General features: G+C 44.7%; 1 protein-coding gene across 1 annotated transcript in view; it reads left to right on the top strand.

The window, feature by feature from the left end:
- The window catches only part of Kctd19 (potassium channel tetramerization domain containing 19), a 38,282-nt gene that overhangs the window by 11,354 nt on the left and 2,973 nt on the right, over positions 1-23,955 (top strand). The window contains exons 3-12 of the mRNA XM_028854379.2: positions 12,193-12,343; positions 13,483-13,674; positions 14,987-15,118; positions 17,108-17,318; positions 18,712-18,872; positions 20,285-20,388; positions 21,249-21,391; positions 21,584-21,667; positions 21,953-22,067; positions 22,444-23,071. Coding sequence (XP_028710212.1) covers positions 12,193-12,343; positions 13,483-13,674; positions 14,987-15,118; positions 17,108-17,318; positions 18,712-18,872; positions 20,285-20,388; positions 21,249-21,391; positions 21,584-21,667; positions 21,953-22,067; positions 22,444-23,071 — 1,921 coding nt within the window. The remainder of the gene's footprint in view (positions 1-12,192; positions 12,344-13,482; positions 13,675-14,986; positions 15,119-17,107; positions 17,319-18,711; positions 18,873-20,284; positions 20,389-21,248; positions 21,392-21,583; positions 21,668-21,952; positions 22,068-22,443; positions 23,072-23,955) is intronic.

Here is a 23,955-nt window from a genome sequence, read left to right as displayed (position 1 = left end):
TGTTGCCTCACCTAGTCCTGCACTCCTGGATTCCACTGATCCTCCTGCCTCAACCTCCCAAGTCACTGGAGGACTATGGGTACATGCAGTAACATCTAGTTTCATAGGTATTATTCAAATTTTGTAGTAGACAAAATTTATAAAGTATAAAGAAATGAGTGAAACCAATTTGCTGATGTATTTTATATAACCCAGTATTTTCAAAATTTTAGTTTGAAGATACTTTTTTCTTGTTTTGTTCCAGGTTTTCAATATCTGATATGTTTTTTATATTTAGCACAGCTCAGATTTAGACTACTTCAGGTCAAGAAGGCAGTGACTGCCATACTGGACAGCACATATCTGAACTGTTCCAAATTGTTAGTGCTACTTACTAAAGGATTCTTCAGAATAAGCACCTAACAATGAAAATAGAGCTCGGCTCCTGCTAACTCACTCAAATGATAGCATACATTGCTCAAGATAGTCTGTAACATGGTAGGCTTTGTTGAAAAACATGGTGGTGCACATCTATAATACCAGTACTTGGGAAGCTGAGACAGAAGGATCATAAGTTCAAGGCTAGCCTTGACTACATAGCAAGACCCTACCTCTAATAAATAAACCAATGTTTTAAAAGGACAAAAGAGAGAAGACAAGAAAAGTAGAATCAGAGAATGAGTCAACAAGCAGGATAAAACTGAAAGCTTCAGGAAGACAGGTGCCTGAGCTCATACTGATGCTCTGCCCTTCTATATACCTAACCTGTACCTTCCTCCTCTAAAAGGTACACTTGAAGTCTCCAATTCTAATCAGAACACTGAATGTGTTTGGACAACCAACCACATGCCAGGTTCTGGAAATAAAAGAAATGAGGTAGGAAGCCATACCATATAAGGGAGGGAGGGAGGGAGGGAGGAGAGAGAGAGTGAGAGAGACTAAATGGAAAAAGGCACATACTGTAAGATTTTTTATATATAAAGGCTTTTCCCAGCATCTTCAGTACTTGAGATTAAACACAGGTTTTTGTCAATGTTGGGCAAGTGCCCTATCACTGAGCCATATCCTCAGCCCTGATTCTACCTACATAAAAGGACCATGTTTTTTATGATTGTTTTATGCATTTTCTGGATGTGGTAGCTTATGCCTATAATCCCAGCACTTGGAGGCTAAGACAGAGAATTACTGTGAGTTCAAGGCTCACAATATTGGCCACAAACTGAGATCTCAAGAGAATAAAAAGAAGAATGCATACATTAATTCACTCCTCTTTGCTTCTTGACTATGGGTGCAATGTGCCCAGCTGTTCTGAGCTCTTGGCATTGTGACTTCCCTGCAATGGTGGACTATAACTTGGTACTGTGAGCTAAAATGAACACTTTCTCCTCTAGAAATAAAGGACAAATGAGGGTGCGAGATAGAATAAGAGAAATTTATGGATAAAAAATAGATTTAGTGACTACCCAAGACTGGATTGTGGGGTAGGAAGGATAAGTTGGATAAAAATAGGCAATGGTAATTCAGAGTGCAGGGTTTGTTTCTGGGGCACCAGAATAGATAGTGGTAATGGTTGAACAGCTATGCAAATCTACCAAAACCCGATGAGTTGTACCCTTTAAACTGGTGTGCTTTAGCTGGGCCAGGTGGTACAGGCCTTTAACCCCAGCTGTTTGGAAAGCTGAGCAGGATGATCTAAAGTTCAAGACCAACTTGAGTAATTTAGCAAGATGATAGTGGGATTGGGGGTGAGGCTGGGGCTGCAGCTTAGTATTTGAATGTTTGCCTAGAACATACAAGGCCCTGGGCTTCATCTCCAGTTTTCTCAAATGTGAGTTTTATAGTATGTATAATAAAGTTGTTGGGGCCAGAGAAATGGGTCAGTAGTGCTTACTAGGCTCTTGCAGAGGACCCAGGTTCAGTTCCTAGCATCCACATACTTGCTCACAAACACCTGTAACTCCACTTTCTTCTGGCCTCTACTGGTTCCAGCAGGCACACAATACACATAAATTCATGCAGGAATACACATAAAAATAATAAGTAAATAAACCTTTAAAGTTGTAAGGAAAAAAAATCAGTGGCTGCTGGCTTGACAGTATATCAGCGTCTGCAAACTATATAGGTCATGGACCAAATCCCATGCACTCCTCTGTGTGTGGGTGGGGGGGGCATGAGCTAAGAATATTTTTTTTTTTTACATTTTCATGATTGAAGAAAAAAGTCAAATTTCAGTGCTCATTGGTAAAGTTTCATTGGAATACAGCCATGCTCATCTGTTTGTATATTGTTTTTGAAACTACAAAAGAGCTGAGTATTTGAATTGACAGAGACCATATGGCTAGCAAAGCCTAAAATATTTAGTATCTGGCCTCTCATGAGGGAGATTTATTCCTGGCCTAGATTCAATAGGGGCAAGGGAAGAAGCAGGAAGATTAGCTAGGAAGCTCTGGCAGGACCCAGATAGTGGTTCTCAACCTTCCTAATACTGAAGCCCTTTAATACAGTTCCTCATGTTGTGGTGACTCTCAACTGTAAAGCTGTTTTTGTCGCTATTTCATAACTGTAATTTTGCTACTATTGTGACTTGTAATGTGTTTTCAGATGGTCTTAGGTGACCACTATGAAAGGGTCGTTCAACCCCCAAAGGGGTGGCAACCCACAGGCTGAGAACAACTGCTCCAGATGAAAGATAATGATGGTTTGGTCTTGAGTGTTAATAGAAACAATTTAAATCCTGGTCTTGATGAATTTGCTAATGAATGGGATGCAGGATATGAAAGAATGAACAACTTATGTTTCTACCCTGAGCAACCAGGTAAATGGTAAATTCTAAGTGGATCCAATGAGCTCTTCTGACCTGTGAACATTTAAGAGGCAAGGGTCACAAGCTAAGATCGATAATGTCAAGCTGGAGAAACAGTGAAAAGGTAGTAAATCCAAGTGGAGAGAATGAGGAGTCACTGGTATACAGGTCTGGAATTCATGGGAACAGTTGGGATAGAAATATAATCTGGGAATCATCAAAGCTGATATGTAAATCTTTGAACATGTAAGTTTTGGAATGTTATATATTATTCACAGAGGAGATATAAAGTAGTCACTGCCAGTCCATACATAACATCCTTAGGCTTCCTAAAACTTCATGTGGAATTTGAGAAGCCCTCTTAAACATAACCTACTCTAAGACTCTCACTTGCCATCAGACTGATTAGAAGTCCCAGCCGCTACTAAAGATTGTGACATTTCCCTTCAGGGTCACTCACAAGAGTTTAAGGTTCAATGCAGACTATTGGTTCACTTTTATGTGCCCTTTGAAGCCCACTGAGGATTGAATACAGGGCTTCACACTCATGCTGACACACACTCTACCACTAAACTACATCTTAGCCCGATTTTTCCTGTTTCACTGCCTTCTGAGAACTTCAAAGTTTGAACCATAAGTTGTTCCATTTGTCAGCAATCTGCTACCAGTAAGGAATCCAAATATGCCTACGTTCTTTGAGTTCAAGGGGAGCCAGGGAGATTTTGTTGATCACACAAATGATGTCTTTAATAAAACAAGTCAGTGGCAGTCTCACATTTCCTATTACTTAAGATGTGAGACTGTTGCATGAATCTTAAATGGTCTTATAATAAAAACCTGGAGCCAGATATTGGGGTAAATGCTGAAAGATAAAGAGACAAAGGAACAAGCCACAGCTACTTCTCACTTATACAACTCCACGAGTCCTCTAACTGAATGCCTCTGAGTCCTTAGCTGAAAGGGTCTTGAGTTCCTGTCTCCTCACACCTTATATGCCTTTCTCTGCCCAACCATTTCACTTCCTATCTCAACCTTCCTAGTGCTGGGATAAAGGTGTGTGCTTCCCAAGTACTGGGATTAAAGGTGTGTGCTACCACTGTTTGACTCTGTTTCTCTTTTAGACTGGATTAATCTTGTGTAGTCTAGGGTGTCCTTGAATTTACAGAGATCCAGATGGATCTCTGCCTCTGCCTCCAAGTGCTAGGATTAAAGGTATGTGCCACCACTGCCTGGCCTCTATGTTTAATCTAGAGGCTGGCTCTGTCCTCTGATCTTTGGGCAAATTTTATTTGTTAATGAGTACAAACTCAGTATTACTACATGAAACAGACTACCCTATGATCTTGGAGAAGAATATATAAACAGTAGATAGTCATTCCAACAATGTGGTTTGTGGACAGCAATGGATAAGTGGACAACTCAAGTGTAAAGCCCTTGAAATGGCTTCAAGGGTCCCCACTGACCGATCCATCTGCTCATACTGGCTCATATCACAAATATATATACACAGCCATTTATGTATATATACATAGACTCACCACACACACACACACACACACACACACACACACACACACACACACAGAAGTTTAATCATACCCCTAAGTATCCCCTATGCTTACTTTTGATGCCCCTGTACTCTTTTTTTAAAATATTCCCCTTTTAAATTTTGTTATAAATGTAGCCGGTAGGAAGTAGGAAGCCTCACCTGACATTTCCAGACAAAGTTAAAGTTATTGTTGTTCTGTTCTTATAACAATGCTAATTCTGTTGGGATCATGTTTTTGTATGTCTTTCTCCTTCTCTGGTTTATATTTTTTCATGCTTGCATTTCCAATGTTTTTCAAAGTATCTGGCATCTATAGATGTTTAATTCAACATCTACTGGGAGATGAAGACTGGACCCACCTCTATGGAGTGAGACTAGAACCAGCGGGAGAGAGACAAGTTTGAATGTTTAGACTGTCCTTATTGGCTTCTTCTGATACACATCCTTTTGGCCTAACAGTCTTGCTTCCTTTTAGCATCAGGGCAGCGGAGGCACTCTTCGTCTTCACACAGCCATAAGGGATTTGCCGGTTCCCTGAGCTCTTCTACCATTATGTTCCTCACAATAGCCCATAAGAACATAAGGCATCTCCAAAACCCATTACTGTTTTGAAAATCCTGTTAAGTCCAAAAGCTTTGCCAGCAGGGTACATTTGTCAGCCATCTTTTAGCAACATACACGCCCCTGCACCATCAGTTTTATGTTGCTTCTGATTTGATTTTCACTATTATCTAGGCCCAAAACAATTAGCCTTCTGGATTCATATATTTCCATAAAGAAATCCTCCCTTGGCCAGGCACAGTGGAGCATGTCTATAATTCCAGAACTTGGGAGGCTGAGGCTGGAGGACTACAACAAGTTCAAGAACAACCTGGGCTATATACAAGACTTTGTTGGAATAAGAGCCCTCCCTCCAGTAACTTCCCATGTCATAACATATGAAGAGTAAAATTCCAAAAAGTAATATTCAGATAGATGAAGGTAGACCTGAAGTCAGCCTACAGAAAACCAGCCATATGCTCTGTGACAACTTGAATCAGTAAAGCCAAAAGCCCCCTGGAAGCTAGGCTCCCTGGAGTGTTTTTTATTCATGCATTCTTTCAACAGAAAATGCACTGGTGTCCCATTTCTAGCAGAGAATAACGCAAGCCAAGTCCTTGGGGTCTCAGGGAAGTTATACTCTTAGAGAAGAGCTGACAGAGCATAAATAAGTAAGTAGGTAAGGGAGTTGGGGAATGTTTCTGTGGTTTCTTAAAGCATCCTAATGTCTTCCTGTGAGCAGAGGTCTTACATTTCTAGATACCAGAAAAAGGACTCACTGAGAGAGTTCAGGAAACAATCTTGTTGAAGCTCCTGGGCCTGCTTGCTTAGCTTGACCCCTTCAATTAACACATAGCACGTCCTCACTGGCTGAGATTGCAATCTTTGTAGATTTAGTTGCCTGAATTTTTCTCCTCTTAAAGATTTGTCAAACATTCCCTTTCTTGGAGAAAATGGGGCTGCTCACAGTTTAATAGAAACATCAGAACATAGAGGTTTCATTTCTATAAAATGGCTCATCCTCTCCTCCACTAGCATACTTCCTCTCAAGCTAGTTGGAATGACCTACTACAGTATATACCCCATACCAAACAATGCTTCCAAATAATGCTAGGCCAGCCTTAAGCAGGTTGTTGTCCTGGACAGGAATTCCCTTCCTCCCCAGGGGCCCCTTTTCCCGTGGCCAATTTAGATTTGCTCAAGGGCTCATCTGTTTTATCCACTAAGATAGAATTTGGGGTTTGAATCTACAGGTGGCAAGTTCCAGCTCTTGTAACTACTAAGCAGTACCTTAGAATAGGTTTAGATGCTCCTTTGTCTTTCTCCAGGACTTCCCTAGCTCACTCACCCTTTTTCTCTATTGTCTTCTTTGCCTTTCTGTCCACCACCAATCAAACTCAAACTGAGCCCTTTCTTCCTGCCATTCCCTTTCTGTCCTTTCTCACTGTGGTCCTTCTCTGAGGTCTTCTGTCTCTCAGGTCCCAAGTTGGAGTCATTATCTCCACTGCCCTCTGAACTGTGAGCTGTGTGTGCTAGCTTTGCCTAAAGTCTTGCATATCCAGGATCCATCAGTTGTGTGAGTGCAGTCCACCTCTGTAAGACCTTTTGCCTTTCTTTCCAGAAGACTCAACCTGCTAGCTCCACAGTTTCATGCAGTCTTTCACATAACTTAATTCCAAGCACTTCCTCTCTATTAGGTGCATACATGAACCCAGCCCTCTGCCAGGCACCTGATGACAGAGGAAAGAACTGGCCTGGATCCAACCCAAAAGCTTGTATAGAGAAGTGTGTATGTGTTTGTGGTAACGGGTGGGGGGTGGGGGGTGGTGAGAATGGCTGGCTCTGGCTGGAAGAGGCACCAGGTTCTGTAGCTTGAGAAATGGGAAGAGGAGTTCTGGGCAGAGGGAATAACATACATAAAGTTGAGGTAGGGTGGGAGGACAGGGGAGCTAACTTGGTCAGTCTCTGAGTTTGATCCCCAGAACCCACATCAAAATATCAGACATGCGCCAGGTGGTGGTGCGTGCCTTTAATCCCCAGCACAAACAAACAAACGAACAGATCTTTTATGTGTATGCCTGTATACCAAGTGCATACCTGGTTACCACAGAGGCCAGCAGGCAACATTGGATACTGGGACTCAAACCTATGTCTTTAGAACAACCAGTTCTCTTAACTACTGTGCCATCTCCCCAGCCCAGAGTCCAACCTCTTAACCACTGTTCTCTGCACATTTTTCTCTACGGGCTTCTGAGCTGAATTCAGGTCTGTTCTCTTTGCTATCACACAATGTCTCCAAATTTCAGGTTTCTCACATGCAAAGTAAAGACAATGAAATCTGGAAAATATTGTGAGGATTATAGCCAAAATTATGCTAATTACCTTCTCCTTGGTGGTCACATCCCACACTACCTTTCCAGCTTCATGTTCCAATGTTCTGTTTTCAACCCAACATCAATGACACTAAATTCATAAAACTCTCAAAGCACACCATGTTTTTTGGTGCTGCCTCAGCACTTTTTAATGCTTGCACCTGTACGTGTGTGTGTGTGTGTGTGTGTGTGTGTGTGTGTGTGTGTACATCAAGGTATCATCTTCAGGAATATCATCTACTTCCTTTGAGACAGGGTCTCTCATTAGTCTGGAGCTCACCAATCAGGTTGACTGGCTGGCTGGTGAGTCCCAGTGAGCCTCCTACCTGCACGCACACAGTGTTAGGATTATTAGCCTATGCCACTATGCCTGACGTTTTTGTGTGTTTGTTTGTTTTTCGAGACAGGGTTTCTCTGTGCAACAGTCATGGCTATACTGGAACTCACTCTGTAGATCAGGCTGGCCTTGAACTTGGAGATCCATCTGCCTCTGCCTCCCAAGTATAGGGATTAAAGGTGTGTGCCACCACTGCCTAGCAAGAATTTTTAATTAAAAAAAAAAAAAAAAAGCCAGACTCTCAAGTCCTAGACCCCATTCCCAGCATCTTAACTTTCTGGGAAGACTGAATCCCTTATGGCTTCCTTGGCCCTGTTTCCCATGTGGGGGGAAAAAAGAGTAATAATAACCAGGCCTGGTGGCACAAACCAATAATTCCAGGTCCTTGGGAGGCTGAGGGAAGAGAATCACAAGTTCAAGGCCCACCTGGGCTATGGAGTTCATAGCTTAGGAAACTTAGTGAGACCTTGTCTCAGCATTTTTTTAAGAAGAGGGGGGGCTTGGGGCTGAGTGATGCTCAGCAATTAAGAGCAAGTACTGCTCCTGCAAAGGGCCTAAGTTTCCTTCACAGCACCCATGTCAGGCAGCTCACAACCACCTCTAAATCCAGCCTCAGGTGGATCCCAGGCCTTTGGCCTCCACAGACATCTTCACCCATGAGCACACAAACACACACACACAGAGAGACAGAGAGAGAGAGAGAGAGAGAGAGAGAGAGAGAGAGAGAGAGAGAGAAATAAAGCCTGCTTTGTGGGCAGAAAATGTGCCTAGAATTAAAATGATGGATTTAAAGGACAGAGTCAGAGTGCAAGCCTGTGTTCTAGTTCAAGGCCCTCTGCTGCCCCATTGATGGCGTAGGCCTTATGTGCAATGCTAAGGAAAGTTTGGACTGATCCCACAGGCAATAACAAACACAGACCTTTTAATGGGAATGATTTGAATTATTTGGTACATTTTAAAGGTTACTGTGTGGAGAAAGTTTAGGGATGGGTAAGGAGAGAAAATGGAGAGGCAGGAGATGGAATCTAGGGCTTGCTATCTATCTGGGTGGAGAGACAATGAATAATATTCAAATAACAGTCCCTAATTTAAATCTTTGTCTTAGTTAAGATTTCTATTGCTAAGATAAAACATCATGACCATAAACATCTTAGCGAGGAAGGGGTTTATTTCATCTTACACTCTCAGGTGCACACAGTCACTCAGGGAGTAAGGGCGATAATTTGAGGAGTGCTGCTCGCTGACTTGCTCCTCCCAGCTTTCTGTTTGCTTTCTCTCTCTCTCTCTCTCTCTCTCTCTCTCTCTCTCTCTCTCTCTCTCTCTCTCTCTCTCTCTCTCTTGCTTGCTTTCATTTGTTTTTCAAGATTGAGTTTCTCTGTACCACTCTGGCTGTCCGGAACTGCTCTGTAGACCAGGCTGATCTCGAATTCAGAGATCTGCCTGCCTCTCAAGTTCTGGGATTAAAGGTGTGTGCCACCACAACTTTCAGTTTGCTTTCTTAGACAGCTCAGGACCACCTACCCAGGGTTGGTACCTCCCACAGTGAGCTGGGTCCTCCAACGTCAATCATCAACCAAGAAAGTGCCCCACAAGCTTGCCCATAGAACCAATCTGGTGGGGGCATTTTCTCGATTGAGGTTCCTTCTTCCCAAAGGACTCTAGCATGTATAAAACCAGCCAACACCCCTCTGGCTTCTAGGACACCTCAAGAAAACCCACAGGATCAACTAACCTAGGCTCATAGGGGCCCACAGCGACTGAACCGACAACCAGGGAGTCTTCATGGGGCTGACCTAGGCCCTCTGCATATATGTTACAGTTGGGTAGCTTGGTCTTCTTGTGGAACTCCTAACAATGGGGACCAGGGACTGTCTCTGACTCTTTTGCCTGCTTCTGGGACCCTTTTCCTCATACTGGGTTGCCTCATCCATCCTTAATATGAGGGAGGTGCCTAGTCTTACTGCAACTTGATATACCATGTTTGGTTGATATCCATAAGATGCCTGCCTTTTTCTGGAGAGAAGCGGAGTGGATGGAGGGGATTGGGGTAGGCAGAGAGCAGAGGGAAGGTGAGGGGGGAGGGACTGGGAGGAGAGGAGGGAGGGGTAACTGCAGTTGGGATGTAAAAACAAACCAACCAAAACAAACAGCCAGCACATCTTTCAAGGATTTTTATTAACCAGAAGAACCATCAAAACTCATCAGGTAGCTTGCATGGTTCTCTGCTCGCTGGTTCCTGTTTATTGCTCTCAATCCATCGCCTTTTCCCCTTCAGCCTCAATGTCACATCCAAGGCAGAGGTGTGTGGGTGAATATATAGCTCTGTCCACCTTGTCCTATCCTGTCCTTCCTGGACACAGTCACCATTTTCCTTCCTTTGTCCCACTTCTCAGCAAAACACTGTCCAGCTGTCATCCTTCATCTTGATTCGGTTTTTCCCATTTGCAGTGCATACTCCGTTCTGACTACTCAGTCACCATCCTGGCATCTCATCATACATTTTCTTTGCCCAAGGAAAAATATTTGCTCTTACAGAAACTTTTCTCTGATCGTTTCCCTCCTCCAGAGAGCTGACACCTTGACACAGAAGCGAAAGCTGTGTGCATACCTAAACCAAAAGAGATCAGAAAGCTGGGTCCTTTTTTAATTATGTAAAAATAGTCCCAGGGTTCCTGAGGATCCATACGATTTGTAACAGATGCTTAATCTTGCCTCATAATATACAAACTGTTGGATTCCACATCCATATGTATGTTCATGTGTTTGTATGAGTTGGCATGTGTGCATGTGTGTGGGTTGCTAGTGGAGGTTGTCTAGTTGTCATCCTCAATTGTTAATCACCTTGTTTTTTGAGTCAGAGTCTTTCACTGAACTTGGAGCTCAATATCTAGTTGGATTGGAAGGGTAGAAGGTTCCAGGGATCTATCTGCCTGTCTTTACCTTCCCAGTACTAGGATTCCAGATAATGTGCTGTCATACCTTTAACATGGCCTCTAGAGAGGTTTGGCTGCATGGGCAGCAAGCCTGTTAGTGAACCATAACCCCAGTCCTTCCATGGCTTTCTTTTCCTCGAGCCAAAAACTCCGAATCTAAGCAGAAAGGAACCTAGCAAAGCACAGTGAGTATTTCTCAAGACTCCCTTCCCGAAATTCCACATGTGCAGTCTTCTTCATTACTTGGTATTCCAGGAAAATACTCTGCATAACCCTGTCATTGTTCAGTCCTCCCTCAGGTCCCTTAGCCACCCAAAACCGGGCTGATTTTCCCACTCTGGCTAGCCTGCTTCATTTTGAGACCTTAAGCAGTTATGAGAGGGCCAGTTCCTACATACAGCCACCAGAGGGCTCTTAATACTTGAGATCCCAAGAGCAATCTCACAAGGTCTTCCTACCTGGGTAGCTAGCAATTAGAGGCAGGTTCTTTTGTTATTGTTGAATCAGAGGCTTTCTGTCTGTTACAAGGTTCTTAGAGGAGAAAGATGATCATATGTATTGCACCTATAAAGGATCACTTGTCCTATTGTGTCCAACAGTTTATTAGGAAAATACTATCTTCCAGGGTGAGGTCAGAAGATTTTGGGTTAATACTATGATAATCTGTTCCCTGAAGGACTGAGAAGGAGAATGGGTCCTTGGGTAAGGGTGGAATGAAGATCCCTAACCCACTCTGCCCTGGGATTCGGCCCTACTTAGGTGGGTGCTCCACTGCCGGTCACTGGCACATTCAAACGCAGATTCTCTGAATTTGGGAGACCATTTATGCAAGTTACATAGCCTTTAAACTCAACTGTCTCATCAGTAAAACACCACGTCTGTCTCTCGAGTTAAACCAGCAAATGTATGTGATAGTGATTTGAAAATATAACCCTGTGCTAGAATTTTATTATATCTTAATCTCACTGTTAGACTACTTTCTAGAATGAGGATGAATACACATAATGAGCAAATCATAACAATCATAAAAGATCAGGGTTTTTGAACTATTAAGGACAACTAGAAGATATCAAGTTTCAAATGACTAAAGAGAATTACTCTGTAGAGGGCATGACGGGAAACACCCGTCATCTCAATGCTTAGGCGATGATGGCAGCAGGACAGGAATGCAAGGCCACCCTTGGATATCCAGTGAGATTGAGGTCAGCCTGTGCTGCATGAGGCCCTGTCTCAAAAAGATAGAAGGCAAAGCCAGGTGGTGATGGCACACATCTTTAATTCCAGCACTTGGGAGGCAGAAGCAGAAGCAGGTGGTTCTCTGTGAGTTTGAGGCCAGCCTGTTCAACAAAGTCAGTTCCAGGAGAGCCAGTACTGTTACATAGAGAAAGCTTGTCTTGAAAAAAAAAATAGAAAAGGTGGGGGAGGATCTCCATAGATTTTTCAAGAAAAATCCTGTTATTTGACATAAAATTGGAAGAAAAAAATTGCTTCAAACTCAGAAGAAAAATAATCATTGGGATTTTGAATTATTACCATGCCCTCTTACAACTTCAAATTTTTACATTTTGTGATTCAGTTTATTTTAAAATACTGTCCCAAGCAAATCGGATAGTATTTTTCTGAGTACTCAGTGTAAAGAAAAATTGCTTACGAGGTTTAGACTCTTCTTTATGTGGCAGACCCTAGACAATCTGAAGGAGGGGAAGCACCACCTCCGAGTGCGGCCTGCGGACATCCCGGTTGCTGAGAGAGCATCTCTAAACTACTGGCGGACATGGAAGTGCATCAGCAAGCCTTCCGAGTTTCCAATCAAAAGCCCAGCCTTCACAGGTATAATCATGGGTAGGCCCACACTGTGAGTCACCAGCTCCCTCTCTCCTTACCCCAACAGAAGTTAACCTCCATGTGAGCTAGTTCTGGATGATGTCTCTATTTCTCCATCATCTCTTTTGACCTGGTACTGCTCACCTGTCCTCTGCATGGCTGCTTGCCTACTGGAACTCAGCACCCTGCTCCGTTCCATTCTGATGTATCTTGGCTTCATTTAGGTTATTATGATGTTTTCCAATCTCTCCTAAAAAGTAAGGCTCTGTCATCATTTCAAATTACCTCCAGCCACCATGCAAAGATGCCCAAGTGATTGTAGGCTCCTAAGTCCCTTGCAGTATACGCTGGCCTATGGTGGGACATCAGGAATCCATGATTATTAATGGACTTTGGGCTTCCAGAGGAGTCAAACACACTTATTTAATCTATAGTTCACAGAAGTTGGTTTGATAATTAGAAGGACCATGGAGGGGCTAGAAAGATGACTCAAAGGTTAAGAGCACTTGCTGCTTTTGATGAGGACCCAGCACCAACAGGGCAGCTCACAATTGTCTTAACTCCAATTCCAGGGAATCTGATGCCCTTGTCTGGCCTTTATATGGTGCACATATATACATATAGGCAAAATACTCATACATATAGATAAAAATAAATCTTTTCTTTTTTTGGTTTTGTTTTGTTTTTTTGAGACAGGATTTCTCTGTGTAGCCTTGGCTGTCCTGTAACTCACTCTGTAGACCAGGCTGGCCTCGAACTCACAGAGATCTGCCTGCCTCTGCCTCCCAAGTGCTAGGACTAAAGGCATGGACCACTACCACCCAGCTTAAAAATAAATCTTAAAGAAGAGACATGGATAACTGAATTTAGTGACTTTGGGTACATAAGCCAAAATATCATGTCATTTAATATCTGTTTACTGTCTGTAGAAAAAAACAAAACAATACAAAACCAGATTTTTCATGCCTAGTTTCCCAGAATACTCCTTCTTGACCTTAAATACACATCTGGAAAGAGAAAAGGGGGAAAGAAGCATATGGCAGAGACTGTCCCCTAGGTGGTCTCCAACTTTCTCTGAGACCCCAGGGTCAATGGAAGCATTGACTTCAGGGAGGTGGTGACACCTTCTGTTCATTCTCTTCCAGGTCTTCATGATAAGGCACCTTTGGGACTCATGGACACCCCACTGTTAGACACAGAAGAGGAAGTGCATTACTGTTTCTTGCCCCTCGACTTGGTAGCCAAGTATCCAAGCCTAGTAACAGAAGACAACCTGTTGTGGCTGGCTGAAACTGTGGCCCTGATCGAGTGCGAGTGCAGCGAGTTCCGCTTCATTGGTGATTGCTCTGTCTAGGGGTGGCCACCTACCCTTTCCAAACCCATAGGCACACCTATCACGGTCCATTTGTTGCTATGGTCTGAGGATGTTCTCTGAGCAGAGGTTGTAGAAACATGATAATCTTCTAAGAGGCAAGCAGAGTCCTTCATTAGGCTCTCCCTTAGCTCAGAGTTTTTTGTTTTGTTTTGTTTTTGAAATAGGCTCTGTCTATAGGTTACTAGATTGTCCTGGAACTCACTATGTAGACCAGGCTGACCTCAAACTCACAGAGATCCACCTGCCTCTGCCTCCTGAGTGTTGGGATTAAAGGCCTGTGCCACTATGCCCAGTCCAGCTCAGAGCTATTTTAGCTCCTATTTCTTTTGTGGTGGCCTAGCTATAAAGGGGCACTGAAACTCCCTAAAGTAGTGTTAAGGACCACAGGAGCTGATGGTAAGGACAGAGGACTGAGCTAAACTCCGCTTGCTTCTCATACTTTGCTTATGTCTCTAGCTCGGCTCTAGGCCTCAGCTGCTCTCACCATCTAGCAAGGAAATAGGGTTGTTTCAAAGATCCTGCCACCCTCCCTTCCATTGCACTTGGAGTGCGAAGGAAGGGGTGGATGATGACAGTTTCTCCAGAATCGTACAGAGCAGACCGCTGAGCTAAGGAGGGATTAGATCTCTTATCCTGCCCACACTGCCCCATGACTAACTTTGCTGGCCTGTGAGCTGATAGCCTCTCTGCTATCTAGATAACCAGAGCAATAAACAAGCACCTAAATGGACAGGACAATAAACACCAAGTTATGTCAGGGCCCAAATGCTTGAGGCCCCAGCTGTCCAGATACAAAGTCACCTAGGAAGCTGTTTGTACTGCGAGTTGATTCACACAGGGACTTAGTGTTGGTTCTCTGCCTCCTGTACTACATACAGTCCAGCAGGGACAAACTCAAGCACCCCCTGGAAGCCCAGGCTCGGCCAGGCCTCTCCTCTCTAACAAGACAACTCCCTCTTTTGGAATGACCTGCTTTTGGGTCAAGACTCTCAGGGTAAGTCTCAGGGCCTTTGTGTTCACAAAGAGGGCCTGGGAATGCCAGGCCAGGCCAGGCCAGGGGTGGTCACACCCATGGACTCAGACACAGGAAAACAAAGTAATCTGAGGTCTTTGAAAACCACCGCCTCAGCAAACCTAATCAGGTATGTTTAGCAGTTGTTTCCAAACAAGGAGAGCCTAACATAAGAAGAAAGCACTGAAAATCTGCCAGGACACGGACAGATTAGTCATGAATATGCTTTGTTAACTCATACTGTTTCTCTTTGCTTTTCAAGTGAATTTTCTCCGCTCACACAAGATTTTACTACCAGATAACTTCTCCAACATAGATGTGTTAGAAGCAGAAGTAGAAATTCTGGAAATCCCTGAGCTTACTGAAGCTGTACGGCTGTACCGGATGAATATGGGTATGTTGCCCGGGAACTTTGCCTTTGCCTTGATATTCTAGAACAGTCTAGGCTTGAGCTACAGAAGCCAAGAGCAAGCATCTCCCTTACTACCACTTTGGACTTGGGTGGGAGTGAGAAACAGGCATTATGACTGACTTAGGATCTAAGAAAAGGAAATTTGACTTTAAGCTCCACATCCACCCGCCCTCTCTACTCAGCATCGCAGCCAAGGCTGGGCCAAAGGGCGGCCTGCTTAGCCTGGAGCAGGAGGAGCCCAGTCTGGGTGAGCAGCCAGGCTGCAATGTCCTGAGAATGGACCTGGTGCTGTCTGTTCCTCTGGAAATCCTGGGCTCCCACCTGCAACTCCCCTCTTTCCTCCTCCAGGAACAGCTCAAGAAGAAGTGATCGGGCATATTTTCTGTTATTATTAAGTGGCGCAATGTTATTCATTAAATGGCGCTGTTTACCATGCGAGAAAAGCCAGGAGGTACAACAAAACCCACTATAAGAGTTTATTAAGGGAAGGGAACAGAAGGGGTATGCATAGGCCTATGGAATGACCATGCAGAAAGCAGAGGGGGGATAGAGGGAACCCCCTTTTATAGTCCCCCCCCACGTGCATATAGGCTTATGTAGCTACGCCACGCATGCGCATAGATTACATGATCATGCTGCGCACAGACTACTTGATTACACAGTGCACAGATTACATAGGACCTAGGATGACTAAGCATCTTGCCTGGCTACTGGACAGCGCATGTGCAGTCATGTAGTTGGGGGAGTGGCTACCGGTTCTTCAGTTACCCCGTGCCCAATTTCCCTTCCCCCTCTCCACCTCATTTCACATTCTTTGATTTCTCTGCTTGTTCCTAACATTTCCTGACCCTTGTCCAGGTCAGATCTTTGTGCTCCTGGCTTTGCCTCACTCCAGCTGTTCCTCTTCACAGTTTGATTTGCCTTTCATCAGCTCATTCACCAGTTACTGCACATCCATGGAAACTACCATGTGTGCTTCAGGAAGCTAGCTGCATGGGTGGGGGGAGACACAGATGCAAAGGGGTGAGGGGGGCAGCTGGCCTTTTGAGAATGTGTAGAGCCTTTTCAAATAAGAGAGCTACCAAAACAACGAGAAAAGTAAAGAACTATCTTACACATGTGAGGTTTGGCCTGGTTGTATTGTCCCATGGAATGAGGCTCAGCCTTTTCCCAGGCTAATGAAATGTCCTTCCTGTATGGAAGGAGTGGCATCCTACAGCAAGTCTCAGGAACCTGTTCCAGGGCTTCTAGTTTACTAAGAGGAATGTCAGTTCAGCTCCTTCCCACCAGCTTCTGGTTCTCAGAAAGCATGGCTGTTGTGATATGGGAAGTGTCACAGGTCCCTGCTCCTCATATGCAATGAAAAGATGGCAGTATATTTATAGACAGGTTTTCCTCAAGTAAGTGAGGCATTGGTTGTTTATAAAGCATCCTAACCAAGGGTCTTTCATAGCTCTTGGAAGGGGGCACAGCTCAAACCGCAGCCCTATGCACATCGGAAGTTACTGGTCATTTGCACTAACCCACAATGTCAGGCAGGGCTGAGAATATAGTTTGTCCATCTGTAGACTGCTGCTAGAGCTGCTCTGAAGACTGGAGATAAGACATGAAAACCCTCCAGCAGGAGGCTGACAACATGGTAGTGCACACCTGTAATCCCAGCATTTGGAAGACAGGCAAGAGGATCACAAGTTTGAGGACAGCCTGGTGTATATAATGATCCTGTTTCAAAAAAAAAAAAAAAAAAAAACAATTTGGAAACTTCTGGAAGCTTGTCATCAGGCTTACTGTCCCTACTGTGTCACCTCTCAAGAGTTTTGGCCTAATGTTAAAGTGATCCAAATTTGGACTGTATAAACAAACAACTTCCATCTCACCACTTAAGCCCAAATTAGGGTAGCAGGAGGACACATATTGTTCAGTTCCAGTATGATCAAAGATCTAGGAGTCATCCCTTTCTCCCTAACACAGGTGGCTGTTCCCGGACCTCCTGTCCTCCTCCAAGCCCTGGAAAGGGGGGCCGTACAGCTAGTCTGGAGTCTGTGAAACCACTGTACATGATGGCATTGGGTCTTCTGGTCAAGTACCCAGACTCTGCACTGGGACAGCTTCGCATTGAGAGCACACTGGATGGAAGCAGACTGTACATCACAGGGAATGGGGTCCTCTTCCAGCATGTCAAGTAAGTCCCAGATCTCTCAGAGAACCACTTTGTCCCATCAGACTGGATGCTGCCCATCTTAGGATATCTTGGGAAACAACCTTAAACCTTTCCCATGAGCTAAAGGGGAAAAGTGTCTTTGGGATACCTCACTATTTTACCTCTTCCACCACCATCACCACCAGGTTTGGACCTCAGAGGATCAGGCTGAGACCAGTTTACAAAGTTCTCCATGATTCAAAGGCTCTGGATGTTCCATTTTTCTGTTTTCCGTTGTTCATTTCTCTGTTAGGTCTGAGGTTACCAGGCTACAGTCATATCTTCAGAGTCCTGGATACCCCGAGCAAACATCTTTGCAAATGAAGGTTCTCTCCGGTCTTAGGAGACTTTCCAGAGCCCAGAGTGTTCACCTGAGAAAGAAAGCAGGGTGGGCTTCCCAAAGGACATGGTCTTTTGAGAAATGAGCTCAGAATTCCCCTATACTAGTGCAGGGCATGGATTACTTTACATTTCTATAGAAGGTTAAGAAGGCTGGGTGGTGGTGGTGGTGGTGGTGGAGCACGCCTTTAATCCCAGCACTCGGGAGGCAGAGACAGATCTCTGTGAGTTCCAGGCCAGCCTGGTCTACAGAGTGAGTTGCAGGAAAGGCACAAAGCTACACAGAGAAACCCTGTCTCGAAAAACCAAAACAAAAACAAACAAAAAAAGAAGGTTAAGAAGGAACAACACTGTTAGTGCTACAAACCTCCTTAGTACCAAAACTGAAGATAGGAGTGGGTTTCCCCAGTTCTCTGGGGAAAGGGTCACCTGACCTAACTGTGTCATTTTAGAACCTTTAGGCCGATACTCTTAGGTCCATCTCTGCCAGCCATGTCCACTTACAATGTCACAGAAGGCTAATACAAGTGCTTTTGAAGGAGGGTTGGACTAGAGAATTGGTGTTCATCCCTTAGTCACTTTCTAGGTACAAAGGATGTTAGTAACCTCTCACAGCCATAGTAGGTAGTCACACCATGGACCAGAGGTCTCCATAGATTCTTTTTGTTTTTGTTTTTTGTTTGTTTTTCTAGACAGGGTTTCTCTGTGTAGCTTTGCGCCTTTCCTGGATCTCGCTCTGTAGACCAGGTCCATAGATTCTTATATAAGAGGACAGGAAGGAAGTGGCTGGGTTTTGGCCTAGCTCAGGCTCTAAGGCTTGACATGAACGGTTTTGGTTCACCTTGCTGAAATATGTCTGAAGGGGTGAGTTTATGTCTAGGCTTATTCTCTTTCAAGAATCACCAAGTTAAATCAAAGAAATGATTTTCCTGGTGCCAAATTTGGAAGTCCCGTGACAAGACATGGGGGGTTTACAGGCCAGACTCCTTTAAGATATAGTACTACAGTGCTTCATAACAGGCTTTTCTCTGGGCAGGAACTGGCTGGGCACTTGCCGACTGCCCCTGACTGAGACCATCTCTGAGGTGTATGAGCTTTGTGCCTTCCTGGACAAGAGGGACATCACCTATGAGCCAATGAAAGTGGCTCTCAAGAGTCATCTGGAGCCGAGGACTTTGCCACCCATGGACGTGCTCAGTAAATTTTTACTTCATTGTGCTCACAGTAAAGCTTCTGTGTTTGAAATTAGCATCAAGGGAGGGTCTAGAGACTAGAGAGGAAAGGAGAGGAGGGCCAGAACCAAGAAGTGTAAATGGAAGAGAAAGAAAAGGTTGGCTGAACTTCCATGTTATGTGTCCTCTTCTCACCTCCAATTCCACAGTGTCTCAAAATTAGACAGGGATGCTACATCTGGGGCTCACAGATCCCCAAGGGCATGCCTGTCCTAATCCCAGGAGCTGACATGAGATGCCATTTGTTTCTCACAGCCCGGCAGAAAGCAACTGTCCATGAATCCATTTAGAATCCTTGTGCATCTGCACAAGGATGAATTTGTTCAAATTAAAAATGCACAGTGGTCAAACTGGCTTCTGAGTTAGTCCAAATGCAATGTAGTTTTAGTTAATAAACTTTTTTTTTTTGAGATAGCCCTGGCTGTCCTGAAACCTACTGTGTAGACCAGGCTAGCTTCAAACTCACAAAGACCCACCTGCCTCTACCTCCCAAATGCTGGAATTAATGTGTGCCACTATGCCCAGGTACTTAATAATAACTCTTATTAACAAGTTTTTATGTAAAATTAAAGATACATAAATATCTTTGGTTTTTTTCAAGATAGGGTTTCTCTGTGTAGCTTTGGCTGTCCTGTAACTCGCTCTGTAGACCAGATGGCCTTGAACTCACAGAGATCCACCTGCCTCTGCTTCCCAAGTGCTAGGATTAAAGGCATTCGCCACCCACCACCCGGCTTTTTAAAAAAAATTTTTGTGGTTGTTATTGTTGTTGTTTTAAGCTATATTACTATCACTCATCAACACTCAACATTAAAACAAAAACAAACAAAACAAAACAAAACAAAATATTCAACATTTATTGATCACTATCATATACCAGGACAGGAATAACATAAAAGTCAGTAACTTGGGTTCAGTTCTTATCTTCTGGAGTTTACAGTCTAATTCTGTACAAAAAGAGGGGCTCCTAGCTCCATCCTGAGTGGGCACGTGAAAAGCTGCACCCCTAGGACATTACTACCACAGACCAGAGGGAGCTGGTAGTGTAGATGGACAGGAGCAGCATCCTAGCTTGCTTAAGGAAGACGAGTCAAGGGAAGAAGGAGCAGGGCCTTTGGAATTAGAATGCCAGAGGGCTTCCCTCCTCACCCAAGACAGCAGCTGACTCTCAGAGCTGTCATTCCAAGTCACTCTCACTCTCCTGGAAGCATGTGAGCATCAGAGAAGGTTTGTGTCCAGGGTTTTTGTTTCTCAGATGGGCAAGACAATATGAGTTTTGAGAGTATGGAGCCTTAGCATGCAAATGCTATTGACCCAAGTGCCCTACTAGTTTTCCTTTTGGTCATATGATGTGTTCACTCTCATTGATTTCCATAGATGAGGAGTGGACAGCAGGGATCACTATATATTCACCCCAACAGATCATCAAGCTTTATGTTGGAAGCCATTGGTATGCAACCACCCTGCAGACCCTGATGAAGGTACTGCTAGACCCGGCTGTTCTTCTACTTTGGCTTCCCCACCCAAACATCTTTGGAACTCCTCTGTTGATGTAACCAACAATCTTATTAAATAAGAAATACAGAAACAATGTAAAAGAGAAAGCCGAGAGATCAGAGCTCAGAGCTAAAATCTCACCCTTCCTCCTGCGGTGTCCCAGCTTCCCGAAAGAGAGCTATATCCTGTCTGTTTGTCTTTTTATAGTATTTTGTTCTGCCTTCTCATTGGTTGTAAACCCAAACATGTGACTGCCTCATCACTGTCTGAATGTACAGCCCCCTAGGTCTTAAAGGCATATGTCTCCAATGCTGGCTGTATCCCTGAACACACAGAGATCTATGGGATTAAAGGTGTGTGCCACCACCGCCACACTCTTGCTATGGCTCTAATAGCTCTGACCCCCGGGCAACTTTATTTATTAACATACAATCAAAATCACATTTCAGTACAATTAGATTACCACCACACTTGTCACATGGTCTTCACACAGCTTCCAGTACTGCTTAGCATAAGAACCTTTCCCCAGCTTCCTTGCCAAGAATGCTCTGATGCTGTGGGTAGAAATGTGATGAGCAGCATGTTTGGAAGGCTTCAGGAATGTGGGTAGAGAAGAGGCTGGTTCTCATGGGCCTGTACCAAGAAGGAGGTAGGGTTGACTTCCAAAGCCCAGGAGTAGGTAGGGGAACTACCGGAAGTTGAAGCAGAGACAATGTGCTTCCCTAGATTCTCTCCACTTTGTATTCCTATGGCCAATATACAAGGAGATGGAAATCCCAAAATCTGCTCCTTACTAAAACCTGAGACCCAGGGACTGATTTTGATGTCTAACTCCCTCCTCTAGTATCCAGAACTGCTATCCAACACTCAGAGAATATACTGGATCACCTACGGACAGACCTTGCTTATCCATGGTGATGGCCAAATGTTCCGACACATTCTCAACTTCCTGAGACTTGGAAAACTGTTTTTACCATCAGAATTTAAGTAAGCAAACCCAGGCAATCAGATTATGAAACCACTAAAGCTGACTCTCTCTGCAGCAAAGGGAACCCTCAGTTGTAGCCTTTTCAGAGGAGGTTCCATTATTTTTCAACATGGGTATTATTGTTCAAGGCATCTTCTTTAGGGACTCATGTCTCCCCTCTGCCCAGTCTACTATCTCCTTGTCATTTGCAGGGAATGGCCTCTCTTCTGCCAGGAGGTGGAGGAATATCATATCCCAGCCCTCTCAGAAGCCCTTGCACAGTGTGAGGCATACAAGTAAGCAAACTGTACTCTGGATCCCATGTTTAGAACCTGGATCTCTACAAATTCCTCTTAGAAATATCCTCACCTGCCAGTGCGACTTCCTCTCCTCATAGCTGGGGGAGGAGGTTGGTGAAATGGGCTCAGTATTAGCCAGTGTCCTGTGCAAAACCCTTTAAAGGCTCCCTTTTCCCCACTGACTATAATTACTAATTCCCAGCCAATGGACAGGCCTGACCAATTAGTTGATGGGCTGATGGACGCTTCCTTTCATTAACCAACCCCTCTTGGACTCTATAGGTCATGGACTCAGGAAAAAGAATCTGAAAATGAAGAAGCTTTTCCTATTAGGAAGCTGCATGTGGTGACAGAAGGGACAGGGCCAATGGCAGAGTTCAGTAGAGATGCCAAGGAAGTAAGTCCCAGCTGTCTTTGGTTGGTGTTGTTCTCAAACATCACCACTAAGGGCTCGAGGGACAGACCCAGCTACTAAGGGGCTGGTGTAGTAAAAGAGCAGGACCCACATGTGTTACTAGTCCAAGAACTGATTTCTGAACCTCAAGGAGGCACAGAGGTGTGCTAGACACTTGTGGCCTGGGATGATATTCTCTCCTTTTGGAATGTCAAAGTTGCCTAGGCTGGTACCACTCCCTCTTAGCCTGAGTAAATTTAAATGGTGATCCATCTCAGGAGATAAGATTGTTCTGGATGAACAGGCTGTCTTAAAGCCCAGCTTACTAGGTCTTGGGGAGACTCTGATAATGTACAACAGGCCCACCTCTCCCCCCCAGACCACAACCTGTATGCCTGTGGACTTCCAAGACTGTAATGACAGGACTCCATGGAACAAGGCCAAAGGAAACCTGACCAGGTCCAGTCAGATGGAGGAGGCTGAACAGTACACCCGGACTATCCAGGTCTCCCTATGCAGAAATGCCAAGAGGGGGGGCAATCCCAGCACATACTCACACTGTTCTGGCTTATGTGCCAACCCCAGACACTGGGGAGGTCACTCTGAGAGTCCTCCCAAGAAGAAGTGCCCCACTATAAACCTCACACAGAAATCTGATGCCAAAGACCCTCCTGTCACCCCCATGCAAAAACTCATATCTTTGGTAAGGGAATGGGACATGGTCAACTGTAAACAGTGGGAATTCCAGCCACTGACAGCCTCCCGGAGCAGCTCTTTGGAGGAAGCTACCCTGCATGTCCCTGCAGGAAGTGAGGCTACTTCCCAACCTGGTACCTCAGGTGCCTGGAAAGCTCATTCCATAACCTCAGAGAAGGACACTGGTCCCCAGACTGGGCCTGCAGCTGGAGTGAAAGACAAGGGTCCAGAGCCAACTTTTAAGCCATACTTCCCCACAAAAAGAGCTGTCACCCTAAAGGACTGGGGCAAGCAGAGGCCCAAGGAGAGAGGTGAGTCTTGCCCCATCCTTGATCCAAGTCTCATTTTCAACAGATACCAGATTTCCTGGCTAAGACCAGAGAGAGAGTTAGTGACAGAGCAGGGACCAGAACCTCCAGGTCACTGATGCAGCAGCTCTATGCCAGGCATCATATACAGAATGAGTGGTCACGTGAGGTAAAGGGACGAGCATTTTGTGAAAGGAGATCCCAGGAAATGGGAACACAGAGGCCGGTCATTGGGGAGTCAGTTAGGGTGTTTATGGAAGCACAGGGCACTGCTCTAGCTGGAAGCCTCGTTTCCAGTATATAAGCTGTAGAAATGATGCTCAAGACAGGAGTCATCAGGCTAGGTCTTGTGGGCCAAGTTAAGAATGTGGTGCTCTGTTCTGACCTTATTAGGGATGGACAACCCCTGAAGGATTTTTTAAAGGGGAGCACATGATCGGGTATATGTTTCTGAAGCTTGCTCAGGGACAGAGGAAGTGTGGTCATAGGAGGCTAAGTATCAGCAGCATGGGTGTATTCCAGATGGGTTAAGGAGACTGAGCAATGGAGGAAGGCAGAGAGATAGAGGTGCTGAGAGGCCTGGTATCTGGGCTGGTTATGGCAAGTGGAAGGGTCTTCATTGAAGTGGGTGAACAAAAGAAACTAGACCTCTGGGGAAAACACACATGGCATGTGAGATGCTAAGGCCCATCCAGGAGGGCCTATGGGGACTGAGCTTAAGACAGTTTGTGGCCAGTTGGGGGAGAAAACCCAGGGAAGTTTGCTGAGAAGGGCCATGTTAGATTATTCCCTCTATCTCCAGAACTTCTTCCTATGGTACCCTGGTACTCTGATCACCTTCCCTTCTAGTAACCTGGGCCCTGCTTAGAGGTGCCTTCGTGGACTCT

Source organism: Peromyscus leucopus, chromosome 5 (genome assembly GCF_004664715.2).
Source record: "Peromyscus leucopus breed LL Stock chromosome 5, UCI_PerLeu_2.1, whole genome shotgun sequence".
NCBI classification, from domain to species: Eukaryota; Metazoa; Chordata; class Mammalia; order Rodentia; family Cricetidae; genus Peromyscus; species Peromyscus leucopus.
The sequence above is the reverse complement of the archived record's forward strand: the minus strand, read 5'-3'. Positions and strand labels throughout refer to the sequence as shown.